The 27,708-nt window shown below is 42.9% G+C and overlaps 1 protein-coding gene and 1 long non-coding RNA gene across 7 annotated transcripts in view; one reads left to right on the top strand and one right to left on the bottom strand.

The window, feature by feature from the left end:
• The window catches only part of LOC115055134 (uncharacterized), a 55,720-nt gene extending 35,489 nt beyond the window's left edge, over positions 1–20,231 (top strand). The window contains exon 3 of the long non-coding RNA XR_003841659.1: positions 20,128–20,231. This is a non-coding gene — a long non-coding RNA (uncharacterized LOC115055134). The remainder of the gene's footprint in view (positions 1–20,127) is intronic.
• pax2a (paired box 2a) lies at positions 1,130–26,787 on the bottom strand. 6 transcript variants are annotated; one of them, XM_029520618.1, is made up of 11 exons: positions 26,739–26,781; positions 25,162–25,339; positions 23,863–24,060; positions 20,185–20,270; positions 19,888–20,007; positions 18,873–18,917; positions 11,972–12,147; positions 9,848–9,968; positions 2,909–3,010; positions 1,445–1,531; positions 1,194–1,270 (listed from the first exon to the last, which is right to left on the bottom strand). In XM_029520618.1, exons 1-11 carry the CDS (start codon positions 26,779–26,781, stop codon positions 1,194–1,196), a joined length of 1,233 nt encoding a protein of 410 aa, XP_029376478.1. The 6 variants fall into 6 exon arrangements, with proteins under 6 accessions (XP_029376477.1, XP_029376478.1, XP_029376479.1 ...); XM_029520619.1 differs by having other exon boundaries at positions 25,162–25,327; XM_029520617.1 differs by lacking the exon at positions 18,873–18,917 and having other exon boundaries at positions 1,130–1,251; positions 25,162–25,330.
• Between the last annotated feature and the right edge of the window lie 921 nt (positions 26,788–27,708).

Raw genomic sequence — 27,708 nt, 5'->3', positions numbered from 1 at the left:
GTAGCTGAATGGAGTATAACCCAGAAGAATTGAAAGGATTTGTTCGTGTAGCCAAAGAGCTATGGCTTAACGTGTCTTCAGAAACTTGAAAGCATTGCTTTTACTGTGTAAAAGATGATAACATACAAACACATCAGCCTGCTTTGCGTTTTGCCCCCCAAAACAAAAACATTTTAAACTTATGCTTTAGCCTCGTCGGATAATTAACTCAAATTTATGTGAATGTACCAAATAAATCAAATAAGCTGAGGTTATAGTGCAAAAAAGTAAAAGAGCAAAGGGCGGTCATGCATGGACGTGGACGTGACTGGAAAGTGAGGGAAATGTGACAATCTTTGATACCTTTTTTTTTTTTTTACATTAAAAAATAGTGACAGAAAAAAAATAATTTAAAGTATTAAAAATTCTGGCAAGACCATTCAAAGTTCACGGTCACCTTATTTGTAATACTTTTAAAAAATGTTTTACATTTTTTACATCTGATTGTTTGCCACCAGGAGTATGATGTTGCCATTGGTCAGTACGGGGTCAGTAAACGGCGGCGGACATGCTGAGTTGGGGAAATGGGAGCAGAATATGTAGTCAAAGCACCAGAGTAAAGCCCACCCTACAGCGTGAAGCCGGGATCTCTTTAAATGTCTGAGGGGCCCTGCAACACTGGTTCAAGTCGCTGCATCATTAAGCTATGGGACCACTGTCATCTCCCCTGAACTCTCTTTACAGCAGAAAAATACTGCAGTTCTTGTAAAGGAATGTGAGGATCCATGAATAAAATAACAACAACAACAAGAGCAACGAAGAAACAAAAATAAAAACCCACAACATTTTTTCCACATGGTATTTTTCACACGTTTTTTCTTCAATTTATATTTTATAATATATATATTTATATAATCTCTTAAAGTCATTCTGGAAATGTTCAGGCCTGTGAGAGAGTGAGGGCATGATGGGTGAGTTTTGAACGCCCACGGTCCACTTTAGGCCCAAAAGTGTGTTAACGCTGAAGCTGGGCTCGATGCATTGGCATCAACCTTTGCTGATCCTTCCTCCACATCACATTACATCATGGGGGGTGGGGTGGGGGTTTCCTTTAGGATTCCGCCTCGTTTCCCTTTGACCTCAGTGTTTCTCAGACGGGGACAATATGGAGGCCAAAGCCCTGGCCCTGCAGTTTGAGCTGGTCTCCATGGTAACTAGTGGCGGTCGTAGGCAGTGGCAGCAGTGGGAGGTGCGGAGCCACGGGATGCGGCACTATAATAATAAGGGGAACCTGAAAGTTAACAGAAGAACGAGCCGTTGGAAACCATGAGGTCAAACGTCATATAGCACATGTGTTTAAAGCTGTCAGGACAAGGAATAAATGGAGCAAGGAGATGCATGACTTTATTTGATGTCAGGTCAAAGTTCATGAATATTTTTCTATGTAAGACACAAAGTGACTTACTTAGTAATGCTGGATTGCTGAATCGCCATGCTTCATTGTAAGTGGTGTACTGTGGGTGAGAGTAAGGATTTCCGGAAAAGTCCCCTCCTGAGAAACAGAGCAAGAAAAACATGAGGAAATCAAGTTACATTATGCTCTTGTAACACAACAATGTTCTTGAGTCATACGTGTTTCGGCTGCTTGTGTAGCTCATCCTCGTGGTCTTCAGGTGAATTGATTGTTTTATTAATCCCCTGTTAGTCTTTAGGATTTCCTCTATTCTTGCCTTAAGTGAAGACTTCAGTGCTTCCCCCCACTGCTTTTAAGTGATGATGCCTCGCTTCAAAACTCCCTAATAGCTTCTCTGAGACTCTCATTCTCTCTTTGTCCTCCCGAGCTGGTTGTGGTGGGAAGCATGAGCAGCTGAGGGGATGTCAGAGAGTGATGCTGTGGGTCTACAGGTTTCTTTCTTTTATGAGACTATAAAGGCTAGGTTTTATATGAAGCTGCTGAAAATGGCCTTTGCTTTAACAGTGTTTGGGGCCAGTTACTAAATCTTAGTCAGTGGCCACTAGATAAAAATAAAGAAAAATGACAAGCCTGGATAAAAAAAAGGCATTTGTGCTTTTGTGCATTTATGTATTTTTGAGAAAGTGTATATATTGCGGTATGTAATCTATTAAAGCAAAACAGATTTTCTTTCATCAGTTTTCACCTCTGCGCATATCGTGCACTCTGAGCTTACTTGTAAATACTGCAAGCCTGCGCTGATTATTGAGTGAGAGGTACATGTCTCGGAGCAATAAAGGGAATTGTGTTTTCAGGTGTTTGGAGGAGAGATCTACACGCACTGGCAGCTATTGCATCCTCACTGCTGGTCGTGTAACTGGAGCTCATCCCTGAGAGAGATAGTGATTTAAATATTTACAGGCCCTCCACGCCTCTGTGTTTTGACCCTTAACTGTTTGCTATGAACCTGAACTGCAGGTTAAGTAGAGGGGAAAGAGATACGCTCTACAGCCCTGAGTGTCCGGGGAGGCGAGGAGAGGAGCAAAAGCAGTGTTTATCGACGGGGCTGGTGAGAGTGCGCTGTGTGGACACGGCGAGGGTAATGAGCGCTGGGAGCTGGAGTGTAACTGAGAGGAACTGTCCTATCTCACGGCCACTGATTGTGGTGATCGCCTATCGAGTTCATCTAATGTCCTCATCCGCAGATGCAAACCACACGCTAACCACAGTCTAACAAAGCTATAACAAGCTCTCTTCAATCCTTTGAGTCTAGAGCAGTGATTTAAACTTTTTTCAATATCGCAGTAGCAACTATGAGTTTGCATAGGTTTTAGTATACATGTGTACTGTTAAAGGAATGAAAGAAAAACCACGTCTTAAAGTTAAAGTGACCTTGAGTTACATAAACAAGCTCAGCTGAAGGGGGGATATGTGGTGAAATTAATAGCCTAGTAAAAAGGGAACAGTGTCACCTACCAGGAACCATTCCAGCGAGTGTGGAGGTGGGGTAGCTGCCTTGTCCTGTCGGGGGGACATGAGGTGGATAGCCAGGTAAGGTTGTACTGGCCATGTCTCGACCTGCAGGCGCACAGGAGGAGAGCAGTTACAAGGATGCTCAGACACAGAAAAACACTTAGCTTATGGAAGCAGGTGTCATTTGGCCGAAGTAACCAGACACTTCTTGAAGCCTTGACTGTAAACAAGTTCTGCAAGTACCTAAACATGACACTAAAAAAAGGTTATTTATTATTAAATGATGATTATGCAAGATAACTGATAGATAGTCAAAAGAAAAGATGCCCAAAGATGTTAAAAAAGATAACCCATAAATTTACATGGTGACCTTCCATTTCTGAAATGGCTGGCCTGGATTTGCAGGCAGCTGAGGCCTGTACCAGTCAGCAGTTGGTGAAAACAGGGGCGCACCATGAACAGGTCACAAGCCTAGCACCGTTTGTGTGTTAACTTTGTCTAAATTTTAGAGATTTAAAAAAATATATATATCTTGCACGATGCTACAGCTGCTATAGCATTAATGTACTGCTATCTGACAGGAGCATCAGGCCACTGAGCGCTCCCTCTGCTCCACATTCTGCTTAGTAATTAACAGTGACAGCATCAGGCCTAGCTGGATGAAGGGGCACACAGGACAGGGAGCCCAAAGCCGGCCCCAGCATCAGCACGAGATCTCTGCCTCTGCCCCCCTGCATTTTTTGCCTCAGTGGGCCCCCCAGACTTCGGGCCTGTCATGAGGCTGGAAGGACCTGGAGGTTTATTGTTAACCCCAGAGATAAACGAGAGGTCAGAGCTGGAGAAAAGCTGAATGAAAAGGGGGAGAGAGAGCTGTTAATGAGGGGCAGTCAGTTTTTCTCTTGTATACAAAACTGTAAAGGCCACTGAGGAGGCTGGAATTGATAGCTTTGCAATGTGAATGCTAGCTGTTTTGATTAAATGCGTATTTTAGAATTACAAAATTTACAGAAGGAGTTAAATAGAGGGAAAAAAATCAGAGTGAGATTGGTTTTGATTTGGGTACATGGCCTTATTGTTAAAATTGTACCTGCTATAAAGGGCTGGCTGGCATACTGGCTGTAGCAGGGGCCGTGGGCATGAGCAGGGTAGCTGGGAGTAGATGCATCTATAGAGAGGCTGGACTGGTGGGGCAAGATGTCAGCTAGAGCAGAGTCCCCAACAGAGGAGGGGGTGAAGGGGGCAAAGGATGCCTCATGGGGCTCCCGCTTTACACACATGGAAGGTGGATATGATGGGTGCAAGTCTGCCAGGCGGAAACAAAAGAAAAAGAAAAAAAAAAGAAACTGGATATAATGTAGATATATAACTCCTCACATACTGCACATACATTCACTCAGATATGGTGGGATGGTGGTTGTATAGTTTTCTAAATGCTCAAAAGCTGCAGCACAAACACAAATTGAATGTGTTGCAGCTGCCATTTTTAGATTTGTCATATTTGCACATAGCCACGTGGTGATAAATCAAACAGACAGGCTTTTGTAGCCTTAGCAGGTTTGCAGTAGGAATTAAAGGGAGTCTAAAAGACAAAGAACATTACTAAAGGTGAACTACAACCTAAACTTCCTGTCTTTTACCAACTCGAGAGCAGACTTATGGATTCATATGAATGCAGAATAGGTAGGCAGTCTTAAGCAGTTGATTTGTTCATTTACATGGCTTATAATAATAATCTCATATGCATCTAACAGTAATTCATTCAACTAAGTGGAAACATACACCAGTGAAATGTTGCAACAACACATCTCGCCTGATCAATCAAGCTCAAATGCTCAAAAAATTTCCCCAAGGTTCTGGGTAAACAAACAGCATAATCTCACGGCTGCTTTCTCACAAGGAAATCACTCCCAGAAATAACCAAACAATTGGCTTGCAGACAGTTCAAAACTCTACACTTTGATCTAATTTGGCTGATGAGTCTTGGCATCTTTCATTTCACCGGCTCTGCCCCTCAAACCTATGTAAATCAATGTGAGCTCTGTCTCCGGCCTCTCCACGTCTGCTGCAGAGCCTGGACTGTTCACTGGGGCCTTTAGGGAGAGATGGCTCTTTCCCGACACCATGATAGCCTCATTAGCTGCTTCCCCCATCATTGTTGTTTTACAACAGGACTGTGTGTTGCAATTCCTCATTAAGATAAGGGCTGTTCTATGGAAGGGGGAAACAACGCTGTTAAGCCCTATGAACCTAATTCCAGGGAATCAGGCAACATAACTGTCTGCTTTCCCATAGAAATCTATTGCAGGTTCTCCAAATCTCCTCCTCCCTTCTTTGTCTTTGTGACAGCTGCAGCCGCGGATTTAGACAAAAGTACTTCAATTACACTGAATACCCTCATCGCATTTCGACAAATGCCTTTGTTATCGAGGAAACGACACAATGTACAATGCACATTTTTGACTTGTGATCAAATCATTAGAAAAGAATAGTTGTCATGAATCTTTGGCATGAACAGAAATATTGTAATGAGCGGGCTTTGCATTTAATTGGATGGAACATAACTTTGTCACATGTACTATAAATGAATATGTGCCATAAGCTCATTGGAAACAGTCTACATACATGAATGATTGCAACCAGCTCAGTTCTGCTCTTCAGTTAATTATAATAAAAGCACTTCAACTTAAACTTCTTTCAAAAGTCCAGTTACCCTGTTCTTGATTTGGATGACGCAAAACAACCTCCACCCCCTCAAAGAAAAAGCAGGAATTCATTAAAATAAGACAATAGAGCAGACAATGTAACTGTCAGAAACGTATCTACACCTAGATCGGTGGCCTCTACCAGCCAAACACCAACAAAGCAATCAACCACGAAGCTCCATGTTAGGACAACGTGACAGCAGCCATGCATAAAAAAGACATATAGGCCTGACCTTAGTAGAATTTATTCAAATCATTAACGCGGTTTAGAGAAGTGGATTGTGTTTGTATGAACTCAGCTTGCTCTTTGAATCTTGGTCATAGAACTGCACTTTATAAGGGGGACACTTGTCCACTTGAACTCTAGTACATGAATCTGAACTTTATGATCATACAGGAACTGAAGCTCAACCTGTTTACCCTAAATCTGATTTCCAGCTTCCATACCACTGTAGGCTTCTGTTTTCTCAGCGCCTGAGCAACCGTTGTCAAATAGACAGGGGTTACGGCGCAACAACAACTGATACAAATGCACCGTTCAAGACCACTGAACTCTGAAACTAATCAGACATGGTGTTGCTTATTGTCCTGGAGATGAGGCAGAGCCCGGGTAAAGGGAGGCTGTCAAATCACAGGCCTTGATGATGGAGATGGTAGATAAACTCAGGGTCCTTTGGGACTCTTCTACCCAGCAAACACATCTCCAAGAGAGTGGAGACGCTATAGAGTTCTCCAACATCTGTCTCTGCTCCACCATTCATACCACATCTACAGACCCCATCAACCATAGAAATGGACTGTTAAGAACCTGCAACACTCTTCTGAGTGATGTGTCTGGATATAGCTGCAACAGCCTTCTCTCAAGTGAGCATTTCATTTTTAAATGTACACCAAGGAACTTGGCCGTGCAAACCATTTACCAACAGAACTCTTGTTTTCTGAGGCTGACATCCGGTCTACAGAGAACCAGAGAACTGTTTTTTTTTTTTTTTTTTTGCTCCTACCGTATGTTGACAATCACAGCAAAACTTCCACTTTTGGCTGGGGAGGGCAAAATCATATGAGGACAGTCACAGCAGGGACACGTTTGCTTCAAGTATAACTGGTTAAAACTATTGCTTTCCTGCATTGTAAAGGCGGTAATTTATAACCACTTTCACGGGAAACGGATAAAAGCACAATTGTCAACGGCTGCATCCACTTGTGAGTGAGTAAAGAATATTTTTGGGGCCAGATAGCTTGAATTCCCCCATCTGCATGTTTCGAGTAATTCATTATCAAATGTGTGCTCAAAGGTTAGTGTTGCTATTGTGCAGGGTTGATATAAACATTAATTTCCGAGCTCGGGGCTGGGGGCGTTAAGTGAGCTGAGACAAGCTGTTTGTCACCAGGCCACACACCAAGCACTGCAGGTTAGGTGGCTGCTTGTTGTTTCCCACCCAGCAGAGAGTAGCTGGTGCTGCCAAGTCATAAAATAGTGTCAGAGTCTGGCATATGTTTGAGCTGAGATTAATTTGAATGAAAATCTTATTTTTTTTTTCCTCTCTACTCTCATCTGTAGTTTTGTAATTTTTCTCTCACAGGGGGAAAGAGAAATAGATAGATGAGGCGGCAGATTGATATGAAGGCAGATGGAATAACTCTGGATCTTCACATCTGCTAGAGGTGTCGGAGGTCAGAGGGGTGCCCATTTACACCCAGCCTCCCTACAGGCGCTGGTGAGAGTGATTATCGAGCACAGCCTGCACAGAGACCACTAAACCCTCACTGGCCACAAACCTATTAAAGATATGTAATACAATATCAGAATATTAAACTTCATATTAATCATGTTTCAAGACCAGAATTACTTAAGTGAAGATCCACAGGCTCTGCAGTTTACTGTGTTTCTCGCTCTGTTTAGATCTTAACACCAATTTGTGCAGACACACAAATGTTGGACCAGAGCCAGAGTCCAGGGGTATGTCCTGACATGCTCAGACACCCTAAAGGGCTCACAGTGCACAAGAGCTTTTCTACAGCCAGTAACATGCTTCATTTACTTTTGATCCAGTTGAAGATGTACTATGCAAAGAGCTGAAAGAAAAATTAGATTTTTTTTTTTTTTTTCAGGTCGATTCAATCTAGAATAAAATATATTTAGGGATCTTGAAAGTCTAGCCCTACTTCCTAAGTAACTATGCCATTCACACATTAGAGTAAACAGAGACACAAAGGATGGCCGACATTGCTTTCGTTAGCGCCCTTGGAATGCAAAACCGAGCACTTCATTAATCATTCATCTTTAATAGATTATGCAAATTTCAGGACATAAAAATCAACAAGATCAATAACTGCATGAATTTTAATTAGGAGCAGAAAACATTTAAAGAATGAATATAATCTCATAGCTCCATCCAGTATGAGAGCATAATTTATTGATAATTGGATCTCAGCCTAAGTGAGGAAGGCAATTTAGCATTTTTTCAGCCTTGGCGTACATTCCTATTTACAGGGTTGGCTAATGGCTGAAAAAATAATATGCACTCACATCCTACAACCAATCAAATGCTTCATGCATTACTTTGCATTGTTGTGAAAATGAAGTACTAAAACTTTACTGATATTACTTCTGAGTTTAATTTGGAGCTGAGAATACTCAGACACTTTTTAATGGCTTTACTTAAGTATGTTGTCATGTTCCACAGAAAGTTTAATTCGTTGACCTCCTCATTATGCAATCTGCGGTCCTCACATGTATCGCTTTGGGAGCCCTCAGGCACCCAGGTAGCTTGGAGGCCACCTGCTATGAGCGTGCTCCCCAGAGCGAGACTGCTTTCATAGGAGGAGCCCAGCATAAAAGACAAAAACACACCTTTCTTCTCCCGAGGCCCAACTTTCTGGGGCAAATCTACCTCCCACATATTCAGGAATAAAAAAAGGGTCTTTCTTTTCCCATAGCTCACTGCCTGGGTCCAGAGCTGGACTATAGGGATCATTTGATAAGGGCCGCTGCAGTTTTCAATCATGCTGTCCTCCTCTTTACTTACACTCTCTCCCTCTCTCTCTCATGCACACGCGCACACACCACAGTGGAGTCATTGACTTTGATGCCCACTGCATAATTATGGGCGTTTTATTAAAAGGCTGGCATATTATTCTCAAGTCAGTGTTGCCTTCAGTAAACCTAACCTCTCCTGGGAAAGCGCCTCAGCAGCCACAATGAAACAATATTTCAATTAACTGGGCAGCCATCTACCTCGACAGCACAGCAAAAGAAACCAGTGTGCAATACAAGGTGGTTTAGTGTGGGTTACATGATACAGATAGTTAATAATAGACGATATTCAATACACTGCACCTGCCATTACCTGCAGGCTCTCAGTCAAAGTTGCTCTGGAAAACAGAAGCCAGTTCATAAATTGGGAAAAAAGAAAAACGCTGTAATTTCAGTGTTTCTTGAACTGCATGTGCCTGATCTGTATCTGGGTCTCTCTCTCTCTCTGTCTTGCTTGCTCCCTCTCTTTCCACAGCGTGAGGCAGCCAGCCAGTCATGGTGCTATTCCAGCCGCTGTCAATCAACAGGCTATCATAGCCTTTGATGACAACGTCGTGTCGCAGCGAGAACAGCAGCTGTCTCTTATGAGAAGTACTCCCAGTCAGTCTGTTAGCAGGCCAATCCAAGCTAACACAATAGCCATTTAGGAGCAGCGTGTGAAAGGCCTGTACAATTTAATGGGCTCAAATGATCTATCGCCTCTTTTTGGAAACAAACGCAGTGCCTCAAAAAAGTGCCATGAATTAGGGTTTTCATTTGGTGGTAAGAGTTTTATATATTACTGAAAAATGTGCACGCCTGTCGGGAAATCACAGTCAAATTTTTGATGAGTGGATAATGAGCCAATATTTTAAATTAGGGGCAGCAGAATGTAATATTTTTCCTCTATATGCTAGGTCCACCCCACTTGGTTGACCAATTTGGAGAAAATGAGAGTAATGCACACAAAGACATCCATAAATCCTAAAATAATTCATTCATTTATTCAGTTAACATCTATTTATAATAGCAGTGAGTGCTGTTGTTTTCCAGCTGCAGTAAACTAGATTTTGTGGATCATTGGACTGAATTTGACACAACTTTTTGACTTTTTTCCATTCATGTTTTGAATACTGAGTCCTGCAAGTTCGAACAGATGTCTTCGAACCTCCAGCAGCAATGTGTGTTCTTTTAGGGATCAATGTAGCATGAGTCAGATTGTACCTGTCACAACAGAGTAGCTCTGGGAGACACTGGAGGCGAGGTCGGAGCTGGCACTGGTGGACAGGCTCGGCTTCACGTCTTCCAGGCCAGCGTTAAGGGATGGGAGAGAGTACTCATTCGCCTGTAGATGAATTCACAACAAATGCAAAAAAAAAAAAAAAAAGTCAGTGGAGAGATCACCTGTGATCGACAATTTCAGTTTAATATATCAAATCATTTCACATTCCACCATACTGTGTCCATGATCTAGCTTATATCACTGCCCTGCTACATGCAAGCCCTCTTTGGGTTACAGATTTGGAGCAGATCTTCCCAGGTCAGGTGACGATGTGAAATATGTCAGAAGATAACCCCCTGGTGTCTCAGCAGAAGCTGTCTGTGATCCTCTTACTGTGTTTCATTCTGAATATTTCCTGTGAATTCTGTGAACACCACCCATCCCCGCTCCCTGTGCTTTACCAAGACCCATGATGTATGCATGCATTAGGGCTTGTCTGAGGAGAAGGCAGAAAGGGAGAGTGGGATGAGAGAGGGATTGAAAGGACGGGGTGTCAGCTGGCTCTTTGTGCTCCACTGCAGTCATCCCTGTGACCAGTCAAGGGAGGAGACATTCAAGGCTTTGTTACAGGAGAGACATGTGGTGGGTATGTGTGTGTGTGTCTGTGTTATTTATTTATTTTTTCTTAAAGGTGGGTACAACCTCAAAATAAACCTTTTTGCTTTGCCTCCAGGATGACCACCTAATTGATAAAATTATAAAAATAATAAAAAAAAATTTCATTCATATATTATTTTCTTTATATTGGCGGTTTTTGTTGCATTTCACTTGAATTTTGGCTGTACAGCTGTAGCCATCTTTCATTTATCACAATTTAGGGGAAAAAAAAAAAAAGCCTTGCCTCTGGCGGGGCACAAGAAAACAAAACAACCAAACAGTATCTGAAGTATTAATTCACTTTAATCTCAGGTTAAGGCGATGCCAGCAGCTGTGATGACTCCTGTTTGTTCATGGGATGACACTTCCTGACCTGACTCTTTGAAAGCAAAAGTGTGTCTGCGAGTATTTGTATCAGTCTGCGTGTGTGCATCTGTTTGTCTCAATGGGACGGGGTCCCACAGGGGCAAGCTGGTGACCCTGGTCTTGTCTGCCTCTATCCCAGATAAACTCTAATTGTCTGCTTACAACTGTTCCCTGGCACTAGGCTGGATGTTCCTCTCTATTCCGTTGGGCCTCAGAAGCACAAGAGCCATTTTGTCATGCAGATGGGCTGTGGGCAGGGCTGGGCAGGGCTAGGCGGAGGGCGAGTGGCAAGCACAGAGGGGCCTGAATGACCTGACCACATGGCTGCCAGAAGTGTGGGAGGGATGAGGCCTATTCAGCCTGGCCTCTTCAAAATGGCTTTTTAATGCCTTGACGCAGACACCAGACAAGCCCCTAATAGCCTAATATCCCACCTTTTCACCAGTTTAAGAAAAAGAGGGGGTGTTGGAAACAGGAAGAAAAAGGGAGGTGCACAGAAAGAGTGGAAAGCGCCCTGATTAATATTACATTAAATTAAAACTGATTTTTCTGGACCATTCTGATGCCGTTTTTCTCTCCCCTCCTCCACCTTCTCATCGCCTTTGTAATACCTTCTCCTCCAGTCTTTGTGATTGCAAGTCATTTCCAATTCGTTTTGGTATTGATCTTGCCGTAGAAATCACTTTGGTAATTAGCTGCATTAGGGGCTGTATAGCAGGCTGAGGGGCTGTCCCTCTGATTTATCGCCGCTGTAATTCCCCACGATCGCGCAGAGATGAAAATGAACTCAATTAGGCCACTGCTAAGGCTGCATGGGCACCCACATAGAGTTCCAATGGAAAAATTAATAGTCTCTTGTTGTTTAACAGTCTAATGAATGTAAATAAAGGTTATCCGCTGTAATAGGCTGTAGGCTTGTAGGTTGCTTGGAGCGAGAAGTTGTGCAGAGCTTTTTTGTGTCCGAACGTGTGCCATCGTTCACTGTGTAATGTTAAAAATCAGTGTAAATCTTTTTATTGCTGGCTACTAAAACTGGACGTGCAGTTTAGGTCTATGTGAGGTTAAAAAAAACTCAATGGTAGAAAGAAGTCTGACTGGCCAACCTGTTCAGGTTTGATGTGCTCTGAAGTGGGGAAGACATCGGGGTAAGAAGGACGTTCAAACACACGGTCAAGGGCCTCCAGCTGCTGCTGGGTGAAGGCGTCTGCTCGCAGATGCTTCCTTAAACTCTCCACGCTGCCCTGAGAGTCGCTGCCAGGGCCAGAGCCATCAGAACCATCTAGAGAAAGGAGAGGAAGAACGGAAGGAGGAAGGGAGGGGGATCAAACCATAGCTCTTCTTTTACTCTTGGCATGATTCTAGCAGTTTAGCAATGCATTTTGGAGCACAACTGGTACGAGAGTGATGGCACAGGGAGCAACGGTAAATTCAGTGAGACCCACCAGCATGTCTGCCTTTTATCTCCCTCTCTGTTTTTCACCATCTCCCTCTTCTTACACCCATACACTCACTCAAGCAGCTCTCCGCCGCCCCCCCCACCTCTCCTTGCAGCCACCATCACCACGGTCATCATGTGATAGGTCTATGGTAATTGATGGATTACCTTCAGTGCAAATATATAGTTGTAAGGGGGAGCGTGTGTTTCAGGGGGAGAAAGTAGGCCTGGCGATTACATACAGAGCCTCTCATTCTGCTGGCGGGAAATGGGGAGCCATTATTTAACTGTACTATTTCCTCCTGAACATATTACCCTTGCCTCTCTCTGTCTCTCTTTCTCTCTCTCTCTCTCTCCATCCCCCACATATTGCCTGTCTTCTGGAAAACAGAATGGAGTGGGGACGGCACTCAGGGCCGAATGAGGACGGGCCGTTGAGGGCAAGCGTTTGCATTTCCTTGCTCGGTCACACTCTATATAAACAAATGAGCCTATGCTTCCCTCGTTCTCCTGATCTCTGACCCTATCAACTCGGCCAGGGGGAGCCCACTGCCGCTGCTACAGCTTTAACTCTGCACACTCATCAAGTACTGAAGACAGAAAGAGAGAGAGAGAGAGACCAAAAAAAAAACAAAAAAAAAAACCCAGCTGAAAGCTCCAGCCAGCATCCCAGGAACCTCGACTCTGCCGCTTTCCTCCCGCTGCCCTCCCTTTCCTCCCTATACTCCACAACCAACAGCGGATGAGGGCTTTAGCTCCCGTACAAATCTGTCATTCTAAATTTGCAGCAGATTATGTTCTCTCCTGGGCGAGCCAGCGGTGATATATGATATGCAAGGCCGCTATTGATTGCCTGATCCGCCAGCAGAGGAGGGAGCTGAAATGAACTTGGAATGAACATCATGCCTCAACTCATTGTGCGTATAATACTCTACTTAATCCCACATTTTTCTGTGCTATGGAATTCAATTGATCAATCATGTTCCACTGATGGTACCATTTCAGGGGCGTTATTGCCATTCTGCTCGGCTGCTTGACCTTTTTTCAATGGCTGAGGCCAGAGGATGAACCCGACTCGCACCAAGAAATAGATCCATGGAGAGAATGGAATAGAGAACTGCAATTGGGTGTGTGTGAGTGTGTATGTGCAGAAAGGAAGGTGTGTGTTGGTACGTATATATGAGTTTTACCACTAAAACATATTGACTTCAGCTTCGTGTAACATTTATGAAGGAATCAGTTTTTTTTTCTCAACCACATGTGTTTTTCCTTCCATCAGTATTTTAGCAGATGCGTTTCTGTTTTTTCTTTTTTTTTTTTAAATATACTGCCTCTTTGGGTTTTCTGCTTAGCAGTGGTAGAGGTGCAGCATTAGTGTTGCTGTACGAGACTCAATTGTTGTCCGTGTTACAGGAGAAAATGGAGTCATTAATTACCATGTATCAGCTGGTCTGAGAAAAGAGGCGAGCTCGATCAATAGGAGTGTTTGTCATTCATACTGGCAGATGCATGCTTATGCTCAGTACCCCTCACGCTCTCAATCAGGCTTTGTGATCTGGCAGCAAAATGATATAGGCTCCTATCACAGGACACTTTTATGGGCTACTTTCTGGGATCTAAATCTAGTCAAAAGTCTCACAGCAAATGAGAAAAACACAAAATCTGTGATGATGTTCAGAGGGTTGTTTACACCAGCAGTGTTTTAAAAACTAGAGGGAAAAGACCCAATTCTTAAAATCTTTGTGAAATGCTTTTCCCCTCCATATATAACTCTTTCAGTTATGCAAGTGAAGATATTTCACATTTTTATGGTTTGGCTATTAAACTGAAATAATAGTAAATCTTTTTTTTTTTTTTTTGTTACAGAATTTGCCATTAGAGATTCGTGTTTGACATATATCATAAGGGAGCTGCAATAAATCAGATTCATCCTTTGACAGTCAGTGTGTCAAGTGGAGTGTAAAGCCGGACTGTCAGATGTGTGTGTGTGTGTGTGTGTGTGTGTGTATGTGTGTCTCATTGGCTTTTTCCATTTTCTCACTGTTTCTTCAACCCCTTTGGGTGTCTCAGCAGGTATTCTCTTATCACTCCCAGAGCACCAGCTGACTGCATCTCTTTGTGCGAGGAGACAAACTGAGATAAAAAAAAAAAAAACAAGACTCTCCAACGGAGACATTTACAAATTATACCTAGAGGAAAGGACTTGATGGTGATTGTGCTTTTTGGTCATCTTAAGTTATATATTTCATGATGTACTCAGAAAATGTATGAGGACTATTTAGCTTTCTATCAACTCAAAGCAACAAAGAGAACCTCATCCAGTGGACATGGCATGCTGGAACTGTTCAACAATACTGTGATGAAAGGCTGAAAAAAGTTACTGTATACTTTTAGCAAACTAATACTCACACTTTGAGCCATATGTACATACCCATGCTCTCACACACACACACACACACATAGAGCTAACCAATGACAGGAGCTACTGTGACACAGACTACAATGGGATCAAAAGCTGCTCGGCCTTGCTTTGTCTCTAAGGGGGATGTTAATGTCCTGTGTTGGCATGGTGGCACTTTATGTCCTTCTTTCATCTCTCCCCATTCTCGTGATAAGATAACTCCGAAGAGAGTAGACATGGGGGCTTGTCTGAAAGGCAAATGAATTCCTACACACTGCCTGGCTCTCCGTAAATCAATGACATGGGGTTTCCTAGATCAGAGGCCGTGAGACGACTGCTTACTTATTCGTCCTCAGCTGATAGGTGAAATGATGCTGTCGCAAATTGTGGATCATTTGTTAATGTTTTTAAAAATGCAGTTGAGCTTGAAAAAGAGAGAGAGAGAGAGAGAGAGAGAGAGAGAGAGAGAGAGAGAGAGAGAGAGAGAGAGAGAGAGAGAGAGAGAGAGAGAGAGAGAGAGAGAGAGAGAGAGAGAGAGAGAGAGAGAGAGGAGAGAGAGAGAGGAGAGAGAGAGAGAGAGAGGAGAGAGAGAGAGAGAGAGAGAGAGAGAGAGAGAGAGAGAGCACAAACAAACTGGTATACCCAGAGGGTGAACACTCCTTCCCTGTAAGCCAGCTATATTTATGAAACCCCTGAAGCGGAAAGGAGAGAGGTGGTGGGGTGGTGGTGAGAGAAGGAGAGAGGCAGCAACACTGCCATGGCTGTTAAGATCCTGTTATGTTGTAGCGTGTTTAAGAGCTTTATTAATTCGATTTAGCACCACCAACCAGTGTACTGACTGTCAGCAGGCATAGTGATGCTTATTTGATATTTGTACTCACTGCCAGCACTGACGCTGCATCAATAATGCTTTGAATAATGCTCTCGAGTTATATTATTTACTTTAATTCAAATTGCCAATGCAGAAAGTTTATAATGGATAAACAAAAGTGCATAAGTATTTGGATTGAGTTCAAGAGCCTGTAATATTAACGAGAGGGTTGATATAGTTGAGGTGAGTCAACCAAGAGTAACACAGTCTTAAATTGTAAGGTTGGTGGTTTAATTCCCACCCACTTCTGTGTGTGTGTGTGTGTGTGTGTGTGTGTGTGTGTGTGTGCTCACGCACGCAGGTTTGTGTTGGGGGGGGGTGTACTACTACTTCACTTCCAAATGAACGAAATGTCATATTTGTGCATGGAAACGCACAGGAAATTGATAGGCGGAATATTTTTTCATACACATTCTTCCTCATTAATGTCTCCATCCCAATTGCTTCGTTTTCCTTTGTCCTCTTCTGGACTAGTCTGTCGTTTAGCGTTGCCATTCTGTGTGGTGAGTATTTGTAGAAACGCAATTAATGTATTCTGTCTTTTTTCTTGCTTTTTCTCCCTCCTCAAGCTGAGTAATACATCGCTCCATTAATTCTCGGCATCGGCGCCCATAATTGACTTTTCTCTGACATGATTCCTCTCCACTGAATGATTTCCCTCTCCTTATATTTTTGTGACAGATGTCATTGTATATTGTTTACAACTATACACAGGATCTCAAACAGCCATGTTGTTGAATGCGCAAAGACTCCAGATAGAAGAAGCATGGAGGAGGGTTGAAGAAAATGTTGGGGAGAAAGAACGACAGCAATAGGCCAGAGAAGGAGGAGGGGGAGAAATGCAACGTGGACCCTTTTGTGTCCTCCTCCACTGTCGGGGCACTAACAGCTTCTTGTCTCTATGTTACGCTCTGTGGCCCCTCTCAAACCTGGGCTTTTCTCTCACACACACACCCCATCAGGGCCATCATGGTGCTCATGATTCCATTTATTCTTCTCTCGCTTTGGATGCATTTATTTTCTAAAGTGATCCTCTATTGACTCATTGTCATGGACTGGCTTGACTAGCCAACCAGTGTAGGCCCAGGTTCAAATCCATACACTAACTGATTTAAACTCCACAAATAGGTCATATGTGTTAAAAGATACACACAGGAAAATCTCCACAAGGGCCAAATATCAAATTTGAACAAATCAGTGGCTGTATTCATTTTTCCTCCAGCTATTGAACAAGGTTGATATGACTCTGGCTGCTTTGTACAGTTCTTATATGTCATGAATGAACAACCTGCTGGGGCAAATTTTTTTTTTCCTCCCTGCTCACACACTCATCAGCTCCTTCTTCACTCATCGCACACCCACGCTACAATCACAAGTTATGACCTTTGCTTTCTCCATCTAATTTATCACTGTAGTTCCCTACAGCCTGTCCTCCCTATGAGCTCCACTGGGCTCTGTCCAGGACGCAGTAAGCCAGCAATGAAAGAAACATATAGTTAGGTCACATCAACCTGACTGCATACAGCAACAAGGTCAAGAGTAAGTTGTGACTGTGGACTATGAAAGTGAATTTACATGAAGCTGCCAGAAACTGCATTTCCGGGAGAAAGGGGAACAAACAAGAGCAGATATGTCATAAAATAATCAGCTCAAAATCGTCTCTCAGGGATGAATGGAGGGCCTAAACTTTTAAAATTAGTGCTCGGACAGCTAACATTATTATAGACATTTGACAACTGCACAGGCGCTGTCGCCCAATCCTTTCTGTCTTTCCTTGGCTTTCTCTTCCACCATAGGTTTAAATGACAGAGTGAGAGCATGCTGTACAACAGGCTAATTTCCCCACTTCACTATTAATGCATTTGGCAGGAACAACATCCCATTTCCTGTAATGAGATACACAAATAAATCTGGCTATGGATAGATTCGGGCTGGGGTGGTGATGGTGGTGGGAAGAGGAGAAGGAGGAGGAGAGGGGTGTGGGGGGGCAAAGGAGGGGGCGCATGGAGACGCATTCTCCCAGTTCTGGCATAATTGGTATCGCTGCTTGCAGACATGCAAACCAATCTCTCCACAGATAGGGCTGAGACTCTCTCTTTTCCCCCCTTAAGGCTATTTCTTTTGTCTTTTCGATAGCTTGCACATCCAAGATAGAGGGAGGGAGGGGGGGGGCGAGATGTTAATTTGTGAATTAATAGCTTTTCTCTGCAGAATTGCAAATTCTTTTAAATGTCACTATGTTCACTGCGTGAGGAGCATCTGAAGCCAAAGAGTTACTAACAGACACACATGACAGACATTTCCATGAATAGGTGACACACGCATGCAAAAATCCTAAAAGTAATCCTTGCTCAACTCTCATTGAGGCTGACATGACCTCTTCCTCCTCTCCTCAGTTTTTTATCCTCAAATCCCCCCATTTCTCTCTCTCTTTCTCTGCCCCCTCCCCACCTTGCAGCTGTCCAGTATAACATGCTACTTTTAATTTGCAATAACACATGACAAGGACAGATTAATGGCTCTTATGGCACCTATGTCCCTGGAGCTCGTCTTACGGGGACCCGGTGTACATAACGCATGTCACACTACATTATCTCTACAGCCCTCTGGTAATGGGGACCTTTTTCTTCCTTAAAGGGCAACTGCTGACTTCAGCCACACTGGGAACACGCACCGTCACAACAGCAGCAGTACAATGCCTCTTTTCAGGTTCATTGTGGTCAGATTAATGCCAGCGATGGTACAGACTTGAAGTTTTCAGGTTTGAAATCTTTGATTGGTTTACAGGCATGCAGCATCGTCAAGCTCTCCCCTTGTTTTTAATATTTTTATGTACGTATTTATTTTCTTGTTTAGCACATTTTTGCTATGACATAGCCTCAGCTAACTCTGGTGGGCTTTTGCTACCATAGGGCGCTTCTGCAGCTGAAATGACACCTATGGCTTTGTTTCAATTTGAAAGGAAATGCTAAGTTTAGAATCATTTAAAAAAACTAGTTTACGATAAAGCAGGTCTTGTTGCTGAAAATTCACAGCTATCTTTGATAATGATTTAAATTACCAACACTGTGCATTACTGTATATTGAACTGCATGCCATTAAATGGAAAATGTGATTTTTTCCAGTCACTTTAGCTTAATTTATTTTAATTTCTCGGGAGATTATTTGCTGGAAAAATCTTCCACCACCTCGTCCTCCTAAGCTTATAACCCTGGAAGAGCAAAAACAGCAAATTGAGAGGAAAGTTATGTGATCTGATTGACCAAAGCAAAAGAAGGTTGTCTAACTTCAACTTACAATGTCCTATTTTCCTTCCATCCAAGTGGTTGCCACTCCAGAGAACTAAAGAGACAGAAACATAAAAGAAGGAAGTGGCCTGTTTTGATGAGTGCTCTTTGAGATAAATTATCAACCATATCATCCCATCAGCCACCTCAAAGCAGCACCACATAGGCACACACACGCACACACACGCACACACACACACACACACACACACACACACTGGCACACAGAAACATAGCCCCCTCCCTGCCTCCACCGGTCTGTTCCTACACCTGTTCAGGCCTCCACCAGGGACATGTTAATTCATAGGCATTAAAAAAGCCAATTGTTTGCACAACCGATAATCTATTAGCCCTCAGGCAGTGTGTGTCCACTCTTGCTTTGCCTAAGAATGAGAAATTCTGGCTAGGACCGGCTAGGCTTCCACTTAATCTTTGAACATATCTAGGTCTATTTTCTTGCCCGTCCCCTGGTAATGTATCGTCTGGAATACATTCATACTACAATACTTTGCTATTGAGTTTTAAATGATGTTCAGCACTTCAAAGTAAAATATTATTATATGTATCATATAGTGCAGAATGCTAAAAGACTGGTAGTTAACTGATAGTATCAGGGGAGAGAATCACAAAAGACCATCTTACTTTGCTTTTTGCTGTGATATAGAAATGTAAAAAGCAGCAGCGCTGATGCCTTGCCAAGGGGGGATTAGAGTTATATGACAGCTATATGGAATATCTACAGTACGCCTGAGCATGGTATAAAATTGAGATGCAGCTCTGTAGGCGTATGGTAAAACATAGGGCCTCAAAAACCTGATTGAATTGCAACGCTCTCTCAACACTTGCCCTGCCCGATATACTGATATACAACATAACAAGTCACTGGAGAGAGCACACAGAAACACACTTAGCTGCAGCGCTGTCATAAATGCCATCTTCCTCACACACAGGGAAAAAAAAGTGGGAGAGGAGTGATCGGGAGAATTAAAAGGATGGAAGACAAAGGGATCTTGCGTCTCCCTTACCATCGTCTCGTTTCCTTTTCTCGCCGTTGGAGCGAGGGATACCCAGAATGCCATTGATGGAGTAGGATCCTACGGGATCGTTGGAGGCGCTGGTCACAGGGGGGGAGGCTGTGCTGGGCACTGATGGAAAAAGCTGAGTTAGTGTGTGTACAGTATGTGGGTCATTTGTGTATTTGGGTGTAGATTGGAATAAGTTCATGGATGTTTGTGTTTAATTTTTTCTATCTTTGTTTTTTTTAGTGCTGAACGGCTCATCTGACTGCGCTGTAATCTGCGTGTGGCCTCGTTGACGCTCACCTATGGTGTGTCCGGGTGTGGAGAGCGGCGTAACAGATCCATCAGGGGATGGGTGGAACTGCTGCTGGACTTTGGTGCGGATAATCCTGGCAAAGTGAACAACAGGCACAGATCAATCAATACGGCTTCCAGACCATGGAGATTTCACACCGGCCCACTAGCCCCGGGACGCTTAAACACGGTACATCACGTCCACTTACACCCATGCATGTACAAGTGCTCCATCGTTTGGGGCACTCGCATCCTCATATTCAGGCCCTGTCACAAATAGCCAATCTCGGGGCCTTAGGGGCAATCTCGCAGCTCCTGTGTGAGGCTGAATACAGGCTGCCCCTCGAGATTGTGGATTCAATCTAGTTGGATTCTGAGGTTAGAAATATGATAAAGTCTCCATACCAGTAAGATGTGATGTGGCGGGAAAGTCTTCATTGCACTTTGGTCTGAATGATCTTGCAAACAAAGCATGAAATCACATCAATTCACCTCAATGATCAGCTTCACTGGCTCTACCTGGCCAACTCTAATAATCTCCCTCTCCAGCTCCCTACTCCCTCTTTTCTCTCCTCCTCTCTTTCTCGCTCCATCTCTCAAACCCAATCTTTCATTCCTCTCACCACCACCCTCATCCTCTTTTCTCATTTCTGCTCTACTGTCCAATGTGTTCTCTGTTTTACTGTACTCTGCACCGCTCTCTTATCTGTCTTTCCTTCTCTTTTTCTCTTTATCCACTCCTCTCAAACTCATGTCTGTATTTTTGTCTGTATCTCTCTGTCACCTCCCTGGTGCCTGTTGTAGTTTCTTGGTCTTTTTGTTGCTTAGTGTAGCACACAAGAGTCTTTCAGGCTCACTGAGGATCATAGCCTATTGATTGGAACTCTGGGATAGAAAAGTTGACGATGAACAGCAGAGAGGAACAGCAAATGCAAAATGGTGATCTATAAATTACTGGTGACAGGAAAGCAATAGTGTCTCACTGGCCCAACGCAGGACCCCTGCAAACATCAGTGTCTTTTAGCACGTGATGCGCTTTCAAATGAACAAAATAAATATATTCTTAAAATTAATGATGGCAAAATGAACGGCCATACAGATAGTGCTAATTTTGAAAATTGCAATAAATTTGAGAATTGCTATAATTCTTTGAGCAGAACAGAAAAGATACAGTGAGACTTACACTATCTCAGCTCTGGCTCTTACGGGACATGATCGCATTATATCAAACAATTACTATGATAATCTTATGACAGACATACAAATTTAGATCATTCAATAACAGACAGCATTGCGTACTAACAGAAATCTCACATGGAAGCCCTCCTGCTCGAGAGCTGTGACAAAAAACAGACAGGCTGCAGATGAGGCCGTGGATGTTCGCGTATGCATGCAACATCTAGCTATAACTATCAACTCTGAATCAGGCAGCTACAGGGTTAACTTCCTGAGGGGCAAAAAAATGTACATCAGACTCTTTTCATTCCCCTCAGTGTCTCACACGCCCTCTATGCTCTATCCTTCGGGCAGGGCAACAAAGGCTAGCAGCCTCCCTCAGAAAACACACATCAATATTTTATTTGAATTTCTAACATCTCACCACAACAGTTATCTGACCTCATGACTTGAGGGAGCCTCGTAAATTCAAGGACTTTGTTGCGAGAGTATGTTGTTGATATTGAATAAGCAATTTGGATGAGTGAATTAACGACTTTGGTGTTTCGTTGTTGTTAGAAAAAAAAAAAAAAAAAAAATCCCCAAAGAAATATTAAAATCTGGATCAATATGATTGAAAGCCGCTTAGGACCTCTTGTCCACTGGGCATGGTGCAGAGGGTGGAAACTCCTCTCTGCGGCAACAAAACAAAGTGCAACCCAGTCTCTGTGTAATCTTTAATAATTCATCCAGGGAAAATGTGTTTAAAGCCAGGACATCCTCTCTGGTCGACAGAGCAGAGGTCAGCCCCTTCACCACAGAGACCACCGGGACTCCAGTGCTTGTCTCTCTGCCTAGGCCGGCTTCTTTTACTTCTCTCCTTGACTTTCGTTCCAACCTCCACATCTTTCCAAATCCTCCCCATCAACAAGCGAGAATGAACAAATTAAAACATGTTTTAATAAATAATCAGGATTTTTTTTTTATATACTTTTGACAAACACGTCTTTGTATCTTTTACTGCAATTAAATAAATAACTATTAAGCTTTCTTTAGTGATAATACAGGCTTTAGGAAATGAAATGAAATAGTGCAACCAACTGTTTTGTTATTTGTAAGGTCAGGCTTTAAAAAGCAAAAAAAAAAGAAAAAGGCTGATTTGTGCACTGCCAAAAGTATTTGTGTTAATTATTAATGTGCAGGCTGAGTTAGTTTCAAAGGACAGTTTCTCAAATCTGTTCTCCAAGATCATCCAGCAGATCATCAGAGATTTTCAAAGAGTCCTCACAAAATCATGCGTGAATACATCTTCCCTGCTTATATGAACAACAGGTTAAAGCAAGTTAGAACAAAGAACGACCCAAAAGACCTGTTGAAACCATAATTTACATTGCAGACTAATTTTGCCACCGTTTCTCCTCTTTCTTTTCTTTCTGTCTTTTTCTTTTTCTTTTTTGGAAAGATTCGCCTATCTCCTCCATTTAGCTGGATGTGTTATGAGACTCTCTTCAGCTCATTAAAATGCAATGCCGATGACCAACTCTCTGGAACAGTGCCTCCTAACCAAAGTTCATCACTCGCAGGGACTGTGGGGCTTTTTTTTTTTTTCCCCTTTTCATTTTGCACACATGCACTGGGGCTTTTCACAGCAGCGTCCTCTGGCTAAAGACACTTTGTCCACTGTCGTCCCGTTTCATGAGGAAAGGTGAAGGTGTAGGGTGTCTGCTGCTTGAGCTGCTTTAGTGGAACAGAAACTCTTTTATAGCCCATCTAGCCTCAGATAAACACTGGTCCAGGAGTGCAATTTTTATATTCTATAATTTATAGTATTAATATGTTGATAACAACAACAATAACAATAATAAAAAATACAAATAAAAATAATAATAAATGATAATAATAATAATAAGCAATAATGTATTAAAATCGGAATCATTCAGAAATTAGTCATGCCTGATATATTGTCGGTCCACATCCACCTCGGTGTTGGGAAACAGAGCAATTGGTTGGCAATAAAGAGGCTCCACCGCCTCTGTCGCAGTGTGGTCCGCGTATTGAACGACTTTGTTGGGCATTTCCCTCCGCCTCTGGATCTGGTTACGCAGTATTGATCGGTTTTTATCGAGACAGATGTGATTCTTCGTGGCCCCAGCCTCAGCAGCCTCAGCCCTCCGTGCTGCCTGTGTCTCGGAGGGCCGCACAGGGGATTGAATTGCACTTGTGAGACCACCCCCAGATAGGCTCGATCTGGAAATGGCTGTGGTTCAGCCTTGTGTGTGAACGAAAAATTGCCATCTGATCATTTCTGAGCCGATTTATCCAATTTACGCGCGGAAAGTGGCGAGGTTTCCACCTCACTATCACCTTTTTCGCGTCTTATTTTGATAGGATATGGTAGATATGGAATAAAAAAAAAACCCCAACACATTTATAAGCTTTGTTTGGAAAAGAATTTACGCGCTTTGGAACAACTCGGCGTGCTTTCCTTCGCCTAAATAATCAAATTGGTTTGAAGCAGCCGTTCCCACCTACCTGTTGATGGATGAAACGCTGGGGACTGTGTCGTTGTCGCAGACGCCCTCAGCCAGTAGTCGGTCCCTTATCTCCCAGGCGAACATGGTCGGATTCTGGCGCTTATATTCTGCTATTTTATCCACCACTTTCGGAGTTGCAACCTTTGGTTTGGAGCCACCGATGACTCCAGGTTTAATACTGCCGGTTTCATAGTACCTGCATGGGGACAGAGAGCATGTTCCTGAATGGATCCCTCCTTCAATCAACAATCCAGCCAGGCAGTCGTCTGAATGATGAGAAAAGTGGCTTAAAAAAATTGTCTGAGTGGAAACAAATCTTCGCCAACCTTCTGTAGTTAAATGTAGGCAAAAAAATGATCCAAAAATAAATAAATAAATCCTACAAATATGGGCTTTTAAAAAAATCTATTATAGCTGTGGAAGTGTGCTGTTATATGGGCCTAATGTGTGTCAGCTGGAAGGTGAACAGCGGATTTTCAACGAAAAGCGGTGTAATTCAAATTACACAATATAAAGGCAGTGACACGAACAGCACAAAGGACAGTTCAGCTGTAAGAGCACAGTTTAGACCTTATTGCCAGTCTCCGTGAGCTTACAGTAGCATGCACGACATGCCACCATGACCTATTGGTATAAATGTTGGTGACAAACATTCAGTGTGTGTGAAATGAAATACCTCTGAAATGCCTTCTGATAGCTGAAAAAAATATATTTCAAAATATTATCTCACAGCAGTTACGCTCTGAAAAAAAAAAGATGTAGCTCTAATTTGTCAGATTTTACACTGATGAAAAAAATCACACCAACTTAAAATTGTTCTAATGGCATTTTTTTTTTCTCTAAGGTGAATTTATAGTAGCCGTAAACTGTCGTGTCTTTCACAATCTGTTAAAGGACTTAAAGGTCAAATTTCCAGTGACCTCATGGCGCTTTATAATATTTTCTTTATCACCTACATTCTCCTATAATATCAATATAGCCTCATATTCTTCTGGCGTTTATTATATCGATCACGATTAGCTTTACGTTTCCCTCCTTCAATTCATTTTGTGATTATGATGCTTATTTTTTTTCTTGCGGGGCCCAGAATTGCTGTGTTCAAGCAAAAAAAAAAAAAAAAAAGGAGAAGAAGAAGGAAAAAAAAAAAACGAACAAAAAAAAAAGGAAACGTAAAAAATGACCTGCCTATATAACCGATGACTGAGGCTGAAATAGAGCTGGGTGCGCATATAGGAGCTATAGAAGATTGATGTTTGACACATATAGGGCTCTGTCGGTAGTGGGTCCCCCCTTTTACCTGCCGAGGATTTTGCTGACACAGCCGTGACTGACCCGTAGCTGTCTGGAGATGTCGCAGGGCCGGACGCCCTGGTGGGCCAGCTCCACTATCCGCTGTCTCACCACGTCCGGGAGGGGTCTGCCGTTCACAAACACCCCGCCGAGCTGGTTCACACCGCCGTGCCCTGCGTGGGATACAACAGCAGCACAGGGGAGCATAACATTACATACCTGCAGAGGACACGGGGTCGTCCCCTGCGCGTTTATTCGCTATGCGCTGCATTTTCACTGTAAAAGGGACATTTCTTCTAACACACACACACACCACACACACTTTGATTCGCATGTACACAGGCGTTTTTTTGGGCCAACAATGCAAGTGTTTTCGCACTAATATTAATAATAATAATAATAATAATAGTAATAATGGCTAAAACATAATTAATATCGAAAGCCACGTTAGAGGAAAAAACGAATTGAATGAGTGTGTTTCTTTGAAATAGGCATAATTTAAAATGTAATTAGTAAAGACCAGAATAGAATGTAATAGTCATTATTTAAAAAAGTTTTCTCGGGTTCTTTCTGAAGCCAAGAAAAGTGAATATTTAACAACTCCATTCTCCCTGTACATTGACGTGGTTAGGCAATATTTTCCAAGAGCATCTCCTCCCCTGCAGCCTAACACATGTCGCAGATATCGTGTTTCAACCTGTTTAATTTTCCTGCACAATTACTGTAAATAATTAAAATGAGCTTTGATAACTCATATTACAAACGCGTATGTTGCGAATAAGGAGGAATCAATAATTTACACACAGTCCCGGCTCTACTTTACGCATATGGTATGGAGAAAAAAGAAAAAAAAATCAGGAGGTAAAACAGTTACAGCTTCCTACATATATTTTAGCTCATCAGGCTTTATTCTTAACCACCTTAATCTGAGCTGAGAGCTGGTAAACAAAGCGACACGCTCCCGTCCATTTGCACACAACGTGCTCTCCCTAAAGCATCTGTCACTTCGCAGGTCGTAAAAGCTTTGTATTTTAATCGAGGGACTTTTTATTTCCTAACTTCACCGATTATTTACTTGATCCAGCTCAAATCGTCCGTTTACACTAAACTTTGACAGGAGGAAACTTTCGACAAATAATAAAAAAAAAAAAAGCAAAACAAAAAAACTTCTCACTGACCCATGTGATGTTAAAAAATAACCCAGAAATTTTCTCTCCAAACAGCCATTTACCAACATTTTCACATGAATCGTTTTATAGTTATTGTTATTATTATTACTGTTATTAATAATGCAAATAAATAACATTTTAAACTTTGGCAACGCTTTTAAGGAGAAAATTGAGAGTTGGAGAAATAACTTGAGGTACACTTTAAGTTAGATCTGCAGTACATTGGCGAAGAAAGGTCCTTAATAAAAAAAAATAATTGTGCTACAAATGCACCTTTAAATGAATGCCAGCGCTGTCTCTGTAAATGTGTTGGATAAAATTTTGCGCAGAAGCTGAAGTCACAGCATACACACACACACACACACGCACGCACACACACGCACGTTCTGGGCTCTAAACTTATTCATATACTCACGGTGCATCGCTGAGAAGGGGTCTGCTTTGCAGTGAATATCCATGGGATAGCAAAGGAAAGAAAGGTAATCGACTGAGGTCGCCGTTTCGCCTCGGTGGTGCAGCTTTAAAGGAGTAAAAAAAAAATTGTAATAATAAAAATCAAGGGTTTATATTTTGGTGTAAAACAGTCCGTGTGGGCAGAGTCCGCAGGGCTGCAGCAGCAAACAACTTCTTGAGGGCGATGCTAAGTTTTTTTTTTTTTTGCGTGTGTGTGTGTGTGTCCTCCTGGTAAAGTCTGAAGTGAAAAGTCTGCGGACGGGTTGGCTGTCAGGTGCAGAGCATGACCCAGGCGTGTGCAGAGCGCACCGGCAGCAGCAACATCGGCTCAAAACCGGGTCAGTGTTTGTGTTTTAAAGGACATCATGAGGAAAACAAAGCGGTAGCTCGAATCTCCACGGGTCCGCTCGGAAATCTGAGGCCCACCACCACCAACAGCAACAACAACAACAACAACAACAACAAACCAAAAAAAAAAAAAAAAAAAAAAAAAAAAAAAAAAGATCCTCTCTCCTCCTTGACGGCGTGGAGCAGCGGCCGGGCTCTGTGCTTTAATCAGATAGGGGCGGAGATGACAACAACATGGACACGGCGGAGTCTACAGAGCAGTGCGTCCCCCTCTCCTCCAGAATGGGCTGTGCCTGAGCCAAGCTTTGGGCTGAGAATGAAGCCCCTCTCCTTGTGTGTCTGTTTCTAAAAGCTGCAGTCCCACAGATCACCCCCACCGCTGCCACCAACACCACCCCCCCCCCCCCCCCCCCACCACCCACCCTCCATCCCTCCTCCTCCCACCTCCATCCCACAGATCCCCTCGCATAGAGATGGATGACTTGTCAGACAAAGGCAATAGATTCCAACACTTTGTGATTCGCCCACGTAAAAACCTGCAGCTCAAATGAGGAGGTCCCTGCATCCGACAGCCAGGAAGGGGA

Source organism: Echeneis naucrates, chromosome 15, assembly GCF_900963305.1.
Source record: "Echeneis naucrates chromosome 15, fEcheNa1.1, whole genome shotgun sequence".
Taxonomy (NCBI): Eukaryota; Metazoa; Chordata; class Actinopteri; order Carangiformes; family Echeneidae; genus Echeneis; species Echeneis naucrates.
The sequence above is the reverse complement of the archived record's forward strand: the minus strand, read 5'-3'. Positions and strand labels throughout refer to the sequence as shown.